Raw genomic sequence first — 13,967 nt, 5'->3', positions numbered from 1 at the left:
TCAAATAAAAAGAGAATTTCGTGTTGGAGTTTAGGTAATGGGTTTTTGTGATAAGCTTTGCCTTAGTCTTAAAATCAAAAATAAAGCAATAGGTGAAATTCATTGCCTAGTGCAACATTTTCCCGTCTGGCATTTATTTATTTATTTATATTAGGGAATATCTTATTGCATATGAAGCAGACTGAAAACCCCATTTGTTCACATAAGTTCCCTGTGGCTGGTTAATACCATTTAAATTGATGAAATCAGCAAAGTTCACAACTTTCACAGGATTCATGATGGCATTGCAAAAAAAAGGAAAGAAGAAAAAACATTGTGTTAAAATATGTGACAAATGCCAATTATACAGGTTTTAATATGCTAATGTGTATCTGTTGGCTCATTTATTTTTTCAACAATATTGACCACCTGTTATATGCTTCATGATGTCCTACAAGTGTTTATGGAATGTGGTCCATTCTATATTGGTATTAAGTTTTGTTTTTGTTTTTTCTTGATTTAGCTTCTAGTGCCCACATTTAACTAAGAAATATTTTTCAGTTGAGCCAGAACAAAGGACTGATTGTCTCACTTCTGGATTCCAAGTTTCCAGAGCTCAAGACCATTTGTACCAGGAGAGGTTAATAGGCTGGCTCATCCATACCTTGTATACATACATCCTAGTAAAGGAAAGTGAAGCAAAGCTGGTTAGAGAGAAAAGGCTAAGATGCCACTGGTATAAAGTCCTCTCTTCTTCTAATCCTAAGCCCAGTTTCAAATAGTATATCTCAGAACATTTCAAAGACATGGAACGTGACCGGCACATCCCTGCTTGTCGACTAAAGTAGTCGGCCCCCTCCCTCCAGCCACTCTTCTAGTGTCAGTGAAAAGCTTGGTCCTTCATTCAGACTCTCTTCCTCTTCTGAGAGAGAAAAATAGGTAGGCTTTAGTTGATAAGAGTCTTATTTCCACTTAATTTTACATTTCGCATTAGGCAGTTTCACCTGTTATAATAAAAAGCTGTTGCCCGCTGGGTTGTGTGAAGTGTGAGGGCACTTGAGTCCTTTTCTGTACCATCAGACCTTTAATTACTAATTTTTACTAATTTGTTCTATCATCTTTTAGCCCAGATGACACAGCTCTGATGTGGTGATGCCTCTGGTGGGTCACTGCGGGCATTTATCTGAGCTCTGAGAGGAACTAGAAGGAGCCCGGAGGCTTGATAGGCCTGTGTGCAGAGATCACAGTCTGCAAATGCTGACGGCTGTGTGCATTCCCTCCCCTGGGTGCTGTCAGTTCACAGACTGTTATAATCTCCAGGAGCGTTTGCAAAAATTATAAACTCCCCATTAACAGCACACACGCCTTTTATTTCTGGAACGTTATGGCAACCTCTTAGAAAATCTATACTCTATAATTTTATGCTGCAAACATATACATTATGTAGTAAAAATCCACACATCTATAACTAAAAAAAAAAAAAAAAACCAACATAAAACTCTAAATAGTGTTTTGCCTATTCGTTCACCTTTTACAATAAGCAGACTGACCAAATTAGCGATTTACTTTAAAAAAATTTTTTTTAAGATTGTTTATAAGTCTCCTTGCGATTGAGAGTGTTTCCTCCTCTTTTTACTTCTCTTGACCTGAGCACTTCCATTGAAGAACTGCCAAGTCCTAAATGAAGTGCTCTATCAAAATAAATGTAAATTTGCCACGTGCTAAGCATGGCTTTCGTGTTGTATAATTTATTATATTCTATGTCTTTAAAATTAGTAATCCAGTGTAACATAATGAGTGTTCTGCTAGCAATTCTGAATTCTATAGGAGTGTATTTGTAAGAATTAAGTCAAGTGTGAAGTCTGGGGTATTTGTGTAATCTTTGAGGAAAAAACAACTTCTTCTAAACCATCACAAAGGCTAGGTAAGAGGGAGTGTAGGGGGATCACTCCCTTGTTCCTTGATGGCTGGGGATGTCACACCTGTATTCTCTTCTGCCCAGTTTTGTTTCCATTCACCCATTTCCCTTCCTGCCCATTGTGAGGTGGACTAAATGAGTCACATATAGTCCGCAGCATGAGCAGGTCTGACACAGGTTAGGCATGTCTGTCAGCCATGATTCTGAGGTCCCTGAGGCCTTCCAGGGTCCTCTCCACAACCCCAGCAGGGACCACCTGACAGTCAGCCATTGAACCTGACTTCAAAGCTGGGGTTGTGGCTTAGCGGTAGAGCGCTCGCCTAGCACGTGCAAGGCCCTGAGTTCGATCCTCAGCTCCACATAAAAACAAATAAATAAAGGTATTGTGTTCATCTACAATTAAAAAATAGATATTTAAACAAACAAAAAACCTGGCTTCTTCCAGCAGGCAGTGTGGAAATCAGGAACATGAGCTTATTCTAGGTGGCATGGTCTTTTCAAAGTGGTAATACCCAGGAGTTCTATTTTGTGTCATTTAGTGAGGACAGAAAATGAGTTGAAAACCTAGCGGTGACAGCGGTTGGGCCCTTAGGTGGCTCAATTAGGGACAAGTTGCATTTTAACCACTTTCCCCCCGTTTATAATTGGTCCAGTTTTTAGTTAATTCTTCCCAGACGGAGCCAGGATGAAGGAACTCTGTAACAAACAAGGTGGTTTGGCTTTAGCCTCCCCCCAGATAGGAATCGCCTTCCTGAAGATAGGAATTCCATTCAGTTCTTGTTTTCTCCTCACTTCTTAGTACCACATGCACCAGGTTTTCCATGTGGTAAATTGGCTTCTTTGGGGGGCCAGGGGTGGGCCTGTACTCAAAGGCATGGCCTCCCTACACTTCTGTTTCAGCTTGAAGTTCACACCAGGGTGTGTGGCCTCTCCCTCACCCTCTTCCTGCAGCATCAGAGCAGAGACCTTTTGAAACCTACAGTGTGCCTCTCTGCTGCTAGTTGGGCAGGGGGAAGTCGGGCCCAAGGCACTCACATTGGCTTTCCTGCTTGGGGAAGTCTGAGGACAGGACAAGTGACCAGGTGGTCGGGTGGGGCAGGAGGGACATCTGGTTTGATAACGTCAGAGGATGCCATTTTGAGTCCCCAGACCTTTCAACACTCAAAAAGCATTTGTTGAGAAAATAAGTAAAGAGTAGCATCCTCTACTTGAATGTAGTATATATTTAATGTCAGTGACCTTCAGTGAAATTGTCTGTAGAGAAACAGTTACATGTTAGGGCTGATTTTCAGTTCTAATTGAATACATATGTCCAAGGAAGGCCATCGTGTCCAAGTGTGGGTGTTACAGACTTCTGTTGAGAGTTTAACATCAGAGAACCACAATTCTAGTTCCAATGTTGTCTCTAACCAGCTGTATGATCTTGGCTAGATCAGCTAGCTTCTCTGGTGATTGATTTCCATCTTAAAAACAAACTTCTTCTCTCTCCTTAGGCTAAGTTGCAGTGTGAGTCTCTTTCCTGTTCTGTTGATTTCATTGAACATGATGGTGAAGCCACCTGCACCACTGTGGTGTAACATCAGCCCACTGCACACTTAAAAGTGTATTTCCATGAGACCCATGGTGCTTAGAAGACTTGGTGTCCCTGGGCTGAAGCCTGTCTGTCTACTTTGTTTTAACTTATATAGGTTTGGCTCCAAACATATCCCTGGCCAGGAAGTACCCTTCCTAGCTTCATGACCTTGAGCCAAATACTGTTTCTTCCAGTTCAATACTTCTGACTCCTCCTTAGTATAGTCAGCCTTATCAGTAGCCTTTGAAAAGGAATTAAAACAGCATGTAAGAGCAGTACAAGCAAAGGAGAAGAAATTTAAATGTAGCCTAAAAAAATATTGACATTTTATTAGTGTATCTTTCAGAATGTATCCAGACTGATCTATTTATTTTGTGGTTTGATAAGGTCACGAGGCTCTTTGTTGAGACATGGCGCCTAGTACCATACCTCATAACTAGTGTTCATCTCTGATTTTAAAATACCAAATTGCTCTCATGTTGATACTTTTTTTAAGTTAATGTTTAATCTTTTTGCTGTTGTACTTATTAGGGAGTATTTTGGCTTTTGAATCTAATCAGATGATAAATTATTCTTGCTCTTACTGTTAGTCCTTTGAACCTAATTGGATGATAAATTATGCTTCCTCTTGACATCAGTCTTCTCGGGCTGCCATTTATACACACTTCAGTTTTTGCCTTAGATATTTTCAAGACAGTCAAATAAAACATTAGTTTAGGAAAACAACTCTGGTGTGAAATTCACCGATAGGTAATGTCTGAATCTCATGCTCATGTACTGTTAAATGACTGTTAAGTCCTTGTAGTTTATGGAAGCCCTGGGCATAAAACTTCTCCACGTGACAGAAATTCTGGTATGCTGAGCTCAGTTTACTTCCACTGATTTATATCAACACCTCAGGCCTGCAGTCTTTTTGAGATTACTTCCCTCCCCCAGAATTTGTAGATTCTCTTGGTTGATAGGCAGAGCAGATTGCAGTTAAGCACAATAATAAGCAAAGTTAATGCCAATCAAATGGCATCTACGTATCATAGGATGCAAACTGGCTAAGAGACAGAGATGTTCCCCCCATAGAGGTCAGGGCTTTGGAGTGAGTCTCCATGCCCCTCTTCCTATAGCAAATTACATTTTAACGATGACTTCGTGAATGTCTTCATGGTACGGGACCCTGTGTGTAGATATAGGAGAGGTAAGTAAAATCGAATGAGCAAATGGTCCCTGTGTACAAGTAGCAGCTTACTCTGGACAGTTGCTTGTATGTAAATGTGAGTGCGTGTGCATCGATGAGGCAGTTATCTTCCTTTTACTTCCAGACGTAGGATTCCCTTGAGCATCTTTTGTAAGGTGGTGGTGAAGTCCTCCATTTTTTTCTTGTCTTGGAAGCCCCTTTTTCTCTATTTGTGAAATATAATTTATTATAGTGTTCGTGGTTGGCAGGGTTTTTTGTTTTTTTCCTGGAAGAATTTTGAAACATCATCTCTTTACCTCCTGATCTATAAGGTTTCTGCCTAGAAATCTGTTCTCTAGTGGGGGATTCCTTAAATGTAATAAAGGAATGTACTTTCACTCTTTTTAGAATTCTGTCTTTGTTTGGATTTTTGATGTCTTTTGAGCCTCCTGGATGAAAGCTTATATGTTTCCTAAGATTTGGGACATTTTTAGCTCATATTTCATTGAATAGACTATCTATATATTTTTCCTTCTCTTCTCCTTCTAGAATACACATTATTTGAATATTTATTCATTTAATGATGTCCATCAGTTTTAGAGGCTTTCCTTCTCCCTCCATCCTTCTCCCTCCCTCTCTCCCCCGCCACCCTTGTCTGTCAGTTATTTCAAAAGACAAATCTTCAAGTTCATAAGTCCTTTCTCTTCTACATGATCTAGTCTGTTGTTGGAGCTCTCAACAGTTTTGTTTTGTTTTAGGTAATGAGAATTGAATCCAAGGGTGCTTAACCACTGAGCCACATCCCCTGCCCTTTTTATTTTGTACTTTGAGACAGGGTCTCGCTAAGTTGCTGAGGGTGGCTTTGAACTTGCAATTCTCCTGCTTCAGCCTCTGGGATTACAGGCATGGGCCGCTACGCCCAGCTCTCAATAGTATTTTTAATATAATTTACTGAGTTGTTCAGCTTGAAGACTTGTTTGACTTTTTTTCATGAACTGTATCCCTTTGTTGAGTTTCTCATTCATATTGTGAACTGTTATCCTAATTCATTGAATATGATTGTCTGTTTGTGCTTGTATCTCATTGAGTTTCCTTCTAATTCTTTTTCAGGCATTTCATCACTTTCCTTTTCTCTGGTGTCTGTTGCTAGAGTTACTGTGCTCCTCTGGAAGCATTGGCTTTTTCATGCTTCCTGTGTCCCTATGGTGATATTTGTGCATCTGTAGATCCATTAACTCTACCAGCTTGGTGGCTTGACATTAAAAGACTTTCTCCAGGTATCAGATTGGCACACTTCATTGGCTTTGGTTCCAGTTGAGTACCTTAGTGTCATCTCTGTATAGCTTCTTTGGCTATGTGATGGCTTTGGGTGTAGTGTATATGGCTGTGGGGACATAGAGCCTGTCTGTTTCCATGGGCTCTGGTGGCTTGGGTGGGTGTGTCACACAGAGCAGTGTGGGTGTGTTGTCCTCTGTGGAGGTCCATGCTGTGAGGTTGGCATATCTGTCTTTGACATCTTCTCAGCCATCCTGATGGTGAAATGTCAGAGCTTGGCAGGAAAGTTAGAGAGCTTTCATTTTTGATAGAGAGCCCTTTTCTAGTGTTCAAATTGGTAGAGGAAGGACCTGGCCTGCACAAGAGAGAGGTTGCTTGGGAAGCAGTGTCTGAAGCAGCCTACCCACTTGAGCTCTTTATACCCACCAGGGCGGGCATGTGAATTTCAGAGCAACGAAAATGTTCTTAGCAAAAAACAGTATTTTACTGACACAAAGGTTAAATGGTCATCTCTCCAGAATTTGATGGAACAAGAGTAGCACCTTCCCATACTTGGCCCCAGGCAGAAGCCTGATGTGACCAGTGCGCCCCAGGTGCGGGATGCCACTTCTCTAACCTGGCTTTATTTTCTGGCAGGACATTGACGGCCAAGCGCTCCTCCTGCTGACTCTCCCTACAGTGCAGGAGTGCATGGAGCTGAAGCTGGGACCCGCCATCAAATTATGCCATCAGATCGAGAGAGTGAAAGTGGCTTTCTACGCCCAGTATGCCAACTGACTCCACCTTTGGGGACCTGGCCTGTGATCTTTTGTGATGCTTTGTGAAGGTTTTCAGGACTGAGACTTTGATTTTTTTCCAAGGATATATAAAGTGGTACACTCACTAAGTATTACCAAGAAGCCAGAGCCTGGCACCTCCCTCATCCACCAGCCTATTTGATGTTCCCGTGTTTTGAAAGCACACTGATGTCCCACAGGAGTAACTTCTACAGAGCATAATTATAGTTCTGCATCAGACCCTGCCAGGATATGGAAGAACTGCTCTGGATATCCACGTTTGGCCTTTCTCTCACCCCAAACCAGGCAGCTTCCTGGGATCCCATTTTCCTAACCCAAGGCCCATGTTCTTTGAAAGCTGGGCTGGGTGCATATGTGGTCAAGGAGGATTCCTAACACCTTGCCAGTAGTTTTTGCTGTACTTGTTCTCAGATGCTTCCTGTCGATACGTGTGGCCCTGGTTTAGTGTCATGTATGGCACTGTGGATTGATCTTGGTGATGACTCCCTTCTCCATCACAGCTGTGGACACAGATGTTTCAGGATATCGATCTAAAAAGACATGCTAAACCTCCACATCCAAATCTCTATCAGAGGTGCCTTTTAGAAAGTACAGGGGGTACAAAAGGAGGCTGGCATCTCATCAAAAGACATCCTTGAGTGATTGAAGCCTAGAACATCTGTGAAGGCAAGCAGAGCCACACTATCACCATCATCCTAATTTAATGTTAAACAGGTCTGTGAGTGACTGCTTTAGGGAAATGTGAAAATGTATATTGAAGGAAACACTTAATTTCAGAGAGCAAGAATGGGAAGAGGTCTGGAGGAAGCATTTGGTGAACTAGTTACCTCCACTTAGAAGGATCACTGCAGCAGGTCACTCGGAGCATTTCTTCTGCTCATTCCATGCTGACTTTTTCAGGCATGAGGAGGATGGAGTCCCTTGAGCAGTTTGGTTAAATCAGCTAAGTTGCTTGCAGATAAATTGATGGCTCTTAGAACTGGCTGTCCTTTTATACCCAGCACCTCCGTGCGTTCTCATGGATGATTCAATATGTTCATGCAACCCAAAGGGACTACTGCTCTGATGTGGCTGCCTGCTGCCTTTTTAAACTTCTGCAAGGAAACCATATCTTCATGTTGTCCCGAAGTGAACAGAGGCTTTGTCCCTTTCTGGGTTTTTTGTGTTTTTTTGTTTTATTTTGTTGTTGTTTTGTTTTAAAATAACTGTGTTGATATTTTCCCTTTGACTGGCATCTCAACTGTTCCAGTAATATGGCACGGTGGGCTCATTAGCTACTCATGATTTCAGTGACATTTATAAGGTGTGATTATTGGTTGAACTTCAATTACTCCTGCTAACTTTTCTTAATATTCTGTAACAGTTACAGATGAAAATGGAAGACACATATTTTATGGCTGAGACTTTTTTAGTCTCCCCTGTAGCTGATTTCTACCCTCAAGTTTTAAACGTTTGGTGAATGGACCTGCCTGGGGACCTCTGGTGGAAGGAGTCCCACGTGGTGTTGGAGGATGGACATGTCCTTGGTGATTGATGGTCAGTTTGCAGTAGGATATCTGACTTTTAAAGTCTTGACCTCTCTTCAGTTTCCCACTCCTGCCTTCTCAGCCACCTTATTGTGGCCTTAAGAGCTCAGTCCTGTGGAGTCAAACTTGGTCCGGTGATGGGAAAGGGTGTCCATTTCAAGATCTGTGACATTTTCTCTGTGCTCACTCCTTTATGATCCTTAACTGGGGCCCTTTCAAGCTGAGTTGCTTCTATTGCATTTGAAATGGGGATGAAGATATGTGGCTACAGCATCATATTGTACTTTTGAGAACAAAAGTCACCTTCTTGTGCCCTTTCCAGTAGTGACATGGAAGAAGAGGTGCTACATCAGAGTAAGGAGATCTTCTGGAGTCTCCTGAGCTCACCCAGAGAGCCAGAGGACCACCCATCAGGAAGCTCAGGGTGGAAGCAGCCACCATTGCTGGGGGAAACTTTTTGCTTCCCAGGAGCTCACCATCCAAGACTCTCCTTATCCTTTTGACCTGGAGATTAACTTCATTCTCTCTTTGTGGTACTTCAGTTTTGTGTCCACATGCTGAGGAGACGGCTGTGACCAAAGCAAAAGAAAGCCCAGTCACCCTGGAGCCATCATGGAGGTGTCTGTGTGCCATCTCCCAGCCCTCCAGGAGAGCTGGGAAACATTTGAGGACCAAGGAGGTGCTTTTCCTCTGAGAGTGACCAGTGTCCCTATGAATTTGGATTCTCTAGGGATTCCACCATGGTGGGTGCCGTGTTTCACATCAGCAGCAATTCTGTCACAGAATTGTAACGTGGTTTTCATTTCTGTCTGGATTCACCTCTCACCAGCTTCTTTCTTAAAGATAGGACCAATTTCCAAGGAGTTTTTTGCTGTGTTGTGTCCTTGTTTCTTACGGCAGAAAAAAACCCCAAAACAAACAAAAATGGATTTTACTCATATACCCCAATGCCACCACTGCCCAGAAGCCAAAAATGTCTTGGTCTAAACAACAGTAGACGATGAACCCTGCTTCTTCCCTGGATGGCACTATTTCTTTATCTCTCTTTGATCATCCTTTGGGACCAAATCCTTTCCTGTACGCACCTGGGCTGTGTGTACGTCACGCCACTCATTACCTCCTAGGCTGGCCGAGCAGACCCCTCGCAGGCTGTACCGTGTAAGCAACCCAAGAAACAAACACCACCTCAGCTGTAGTGATGAGAGTCCATCGCTCAATCCCACCCTGAAGCTAAGGGCACTTGTTTCAGCCCCTGACTTCTTGACTCTTTTGTATGATGTTGTAAAAAGAGAATAAAACCTACCAACCTGAAAAGAGCAGGGTACCACTGGCATGATGGAGCTGCTTTGGTTCTCTGCAGCAGTTTTCTTCACCACGGAGCTCCTGGGCTCGGAGAACTCATCTGTCCTTTGATCCAAGTTTGAGTCAACAGAGTATTTGAGCTGTATAGCAATTTAGATTCTTCTACCTTCTTTGATCATATTTGAAAGATCATTTCCTGTGTTCACTTTGATTTGTTGCTCCATAAATTAAAAATGATTCACACCCCAACACTGCCACCTCTGACCTTTAGTACAATCTCTAGGTTGATTTTGATCAGCCTTTTGAAGATTGGTCTATTTGCCAATTTATCTCATAGAATTTTGAGTGTTGTATAAGGCAAGTGCTGGATTTGCCTTCTTATACAAAACACCCCTTTCTAAGTTTTGGAAGCACTAGGGGTTTTCATACCTATTTTCTAGAACACCCATTTATATTTATTTCTGTATATAGAACTAAAGCAAAGCACAGTAGGGTTAAGGTCCTCATTGTGGGTTGAACATTATGGCTGCTTTCGGGTTAGGATGGTTACTGCTAGGCTCCAGTTACTCTGTATTCTGTCCTTGAAAGCTGTGATTGGGTGTGCAGTTATTTGGAAGGGAAAATAGTAAATTCAGATGTCTGTAGTGTGTAAGGAACAAGTCTGTAGAGAGGTCCATCCTGCCCGTGTCTCTGCGATATAACAACAGCAAGGGAAAGCTGTGTTGGCACCTATTACATACAGTTCAGTGGTTGTCTTTTTTAATTCACTGTTCATCTCTGTTTCAGCATTTTCTGAAAATTATTCCCTTTAATTTGGTGAAAATTCCAAGTTTGATTAATTCTTGTAGCTTTCATCACTAGAGTGATTTCCAATTATCCAAACTATGGGATGATAAAATCAAATTGTACTGTTTTTGAACTGTTTTTAACAACAACAACAACAACAAAATTATCTAAAAATGATAATTGCTAATGCTTGGTTGCCATTTTGGGTGTTGGCTCTAGTTTAAATGACAGACTATAACTCAAGCAGCTTCCAGAGCTGTAGTCTTCTGGGTTTTGTTTTGTTTTTGTGTGGTTTTTTTTGTGTTTTGGTGTCGAGGGATCAGCACCAGTGAGCATGCATCAGATCGCTTCCCGTCACCAAGGCAGGTGAGCGCTTCGCGGGGGCTGGAGAGACTCACTGAAGAATAAGGAACATTCCAGGACAAATTCCCTTTGGATGGAGAGTGTGAGGCAAATGTTTTAAATAATAGCAAGGATCGTCATCCCATGTGTTGTTCACAGTGGAAGCTAGCATGATATATCTAGAAGCATAAACTCCCTCGTCGTGAATGTCGAAAGCCCTGTTAACTTTTCTGCATTCCAGTTCGAATAGTTTGTATTGGGGTTTGATTTCTATCTTGTGTATGTTTTGGTGCATAAAAGGGAAGAATCGGTGTCTTTACTTTTGAAATTTGCAGGACGAAGGGCATGCTGTTAGTTTGCTGTAAGATTGTATTCTGTATATATGTTTTCATGTAAATAAATGAAAATCTATATCAGAGTTATATTTTAATTTTTATTCTAAATGAAAAATAAACCCTTTTTACTTGAAAAAAATTGTAAGCCACATTGTTAATAAAGTAAAAATAAATTCTGTGATTGTGTTTGTGTCTTCATGTTGAAGGTTATTGAATATTATGTTCGGAGTCTGTATCACAGTTGTTTTGTTCTGAAGTTTTGTTTTTGCCATGAAATAGACATCTGTCTTTAGGCTGTCAGCAACCGTGGCTCCCAGAGTCCTGTGTGACCTTGCAAAGATACTTCTTAGCAACTGGTATTTATTCTTTTTTGTTGTTCAGACATTACTGTATATCCTCACATGACAACCCCTGGCCATCCGGATTTCAGTGATATCGTTTTCCCTATAATTGTCTGGTGCTTTAGTAGAAGTATTGATTTATTTTTTACAAAAGCCATAATTAAATAGTTGTGTTTACCTTTATCTTTTCTTCTTCCTGTCAAATTAGGTCTTGGCATCCAAGTTGGAAAGGAAAGAGATCCCTTTGCCCCTGAGCCCCATTGCGGGGGTTCTGTTGTGGTGGAGTACACTCCTCCCTCTCACCACTAGGGGGACACCACCCAGGGACAGAAGGAAGGAGGGAGGGAGTTGAGGCACCCAGGTGGTGCAGGTACGAGAGCCAAGTCACTTCTCCGTTCTTCAGTCCAGACAGTCTCCAGAATTTTACTTCACTTTTCCCTTTAACTGCATATTGGGTTTTCTTATTTGTTTCACTTGTTTTTGTTTTTTGTACCAGGGAGGGATTGAACCCAAGGTGCTTTACCACTGAGCCACATCCTCAGCTCTTTCTATATTTTACTTAGAGACAGGGTCTCACCGAGTTGTTTAGGGCCTCCTTACGTCGCTGAGGCTGGTTTGATCCTCTTGCCTCAGCCTCCAGAGCTGCGGGGATTATAGACGTGCGCCACGGCGCCAGCTCCCTTTAAATGTGTTCTTTTGCCCTGCTCACAATCAAGTTCTGCATATGGAAGTTTTTATTTTGTTTTAATTATGAAATCATTTTTAAATAGTGAAGAGTTAAGGAAGGCAAATAGGAAAGTATTGTTCATTTTCTCAAATGTACCAGAGCAGATAGATAAAGGATTGTATAGCCCAGTTTGATCCTTGCATTTCTATTTGTACTTGGAGATATTTGAGAACAGAAGTTTAAGCACTGACTATGTAATAAAAGAAAATGCAACTTGTACCTTTCCAGATCCTAAATTGAATGAGTCAAAACAAAACAAACTACCTTTCCATGTTGCAAGCAAAAACCTACATTTAAATTCTGCCATCTGGCCTGGCTTTGTACAACCTTCAGTTCACTAGGGTTACTTCCCCTTTACCCTAGGGTTTGTGATGTGGCTATTTTAAGTTTGAGGGAACATCATCCTTGCTGGAGGTTCAGAGACAACACTGAGAAAATATTGTTTAGGAGGACATGACCTTGGGTGAGTCCACGTGAGACCAGGCTGTTTATCAGTGAGATGAAAATTCTACATCAAAATAATAGATGAGCCAAGAAAGTTTATTGGGGAGTAATTTCACCGAGAGGTTTTTGTGATGTCAGCCCAAGCACATACCATATAACCTGTCTCATCTGTTGCGTCAGAGTATATTGCTCAGTGTTCTCTCGCTGATAGAACTAAATGACAATTTGTAGTAATAAACATAAAGCTTTACTTTGTTATTCTGAAATGAGGCCAACACACGATGACCACTGCCACCATGCCTCCCCAGCCAGCCCCAAGTATTTATTTTGTGACAATAATGCCATCTTTTTTTGGCGGGGGGGGGGGAGAATTTTTGGAATGGTGGATATACTACAGTTAGGTGTACATTGTAAGTTTGTGTAGAGAGTGAACAGGATAAAGACAGACAATGGCGAGGAGGAAGACTGCAAATATTACACTTATTGCTGGGCTTGAATACTTTTTACCACTTTCTGGGTATGTAACACAAACCTCAGTTTTCTGGAAAAGGTAGGTATTAATACATCCATGCGTGGTTGATAGGAAGACTAGATATTGAATAAATACTGCATGATTCTAAGCAGTGTTAGCATATGGTAGCCAAGTCAGGTGTCCAGCTTCATCAGGCCCCATCAACTCCTTGGCCGCTTGCTCATCAGAACATCCTGGCCACTGTGTCTTTCATGCCCACCTCAGCAGGAGCCTGGGCCACCCAAGACACCCACACTCCATCCAACCCTTGAGAGTTGGTTACTACCCATCATTTCTGAAATGTGCACCGTTGGGAACAGGATGGACTTCTCCAGCAATTGACCAGCAGGGTGGGTGATGACTCATAGATAAGAGGCACTTAAAGTTCTGGAGTATCCACCTGGATCCGGAAGGGAGAGAGAACCCTCCTGTCTCCTCTGGACGGTGCTTGTGTATGGCTGTCCTGCGACATCTCACTTGATGGAGAAGCTACCTGTGTTTTCTCAAGCAGAGGCCAACACCGTAGTATACTACCTTGTATTTGCACTCCTTTGACCTTGCCTCAATTTCCACTTTGCCTTATTTCTGCTGCCTTGGTATTTTATTCCCCCCCCCAAAATACAACAATAGAGACTTTGCCTGAGACTGGGTTATCTTTTGAATTCCGGAGGAGAGAGTTGATGCCAAAGGTTTTCTAGAAAACAGTCCATGAGGATGGAAATCTGGAATAATTGCCACCTGTCTGAAAGTCACAGGGACGGACACCTTTGTTCTTTTTTTTTTTTTAATTTTTATTTTTAATTTTTTATTGTGGGTTGTTCAAAACATTACAAATTTCTTGACATATCATATTCCACACTTTGATTCAAGTGGGTTATGAACTCCCACCTTCACCCCATACACAGATTGCAGAATCACATCAGTTACACATCCATTGATTTAC

General features: G+C 41.8%; 1 protein-coding gene across 4 annotated transcripts in view; it reads left to right on the top strand.

The window, feature by feature from the left end:
- The window catches only part of Sfmbt2 (Scm like with four mbt domains 2), a 218,742-nt gene that overhangs the window by 195,819 nt on the left and 8,956 nt on the right, over nucleotides 1-13,967 (top strand). For 3 of the 4 annotated variants that reach the window (XM_015495184.2, XM_015495185.2, XM_048812650.1), the window contains one exon: nucleotides 6,550-11,299. The exons of the other annotated variant lie outside the window; for it this stretch is intronic. In XM_015495184.2, the coding sequence (XP_015350670.1) occupies nucleotides 6,550-6,690 (141 nt within the window). In that variant the 3' untranslated portion in view covers nucleotides 6,691-11,299. Of the gene's footprint in view, nucleotides 1-6,549; nucleotides 11,300-13,967 lie in introns of those variants that run through there. 4 annotated transcript variants of the gene reach the window in all.

Source organism: Marmota marmota, unplaced genomic scaffold (assembly GCF_001458135.2).
Source record: "Marmota marmota marmota unplaced genomic scaffold, marMar, whole genome shotgun sequence".
Lineage (NCBI taxonomy): Eukaryota > Metazoa > Chordata > Mammalia > Rodentia > Sciuridae > Marmota > Marmota marmota.
The sequence above is the reverse complement of the archived record's forward strand: the minus strand, read 5'-3'. Positions and strand labels throughout refer to the sequence as shown.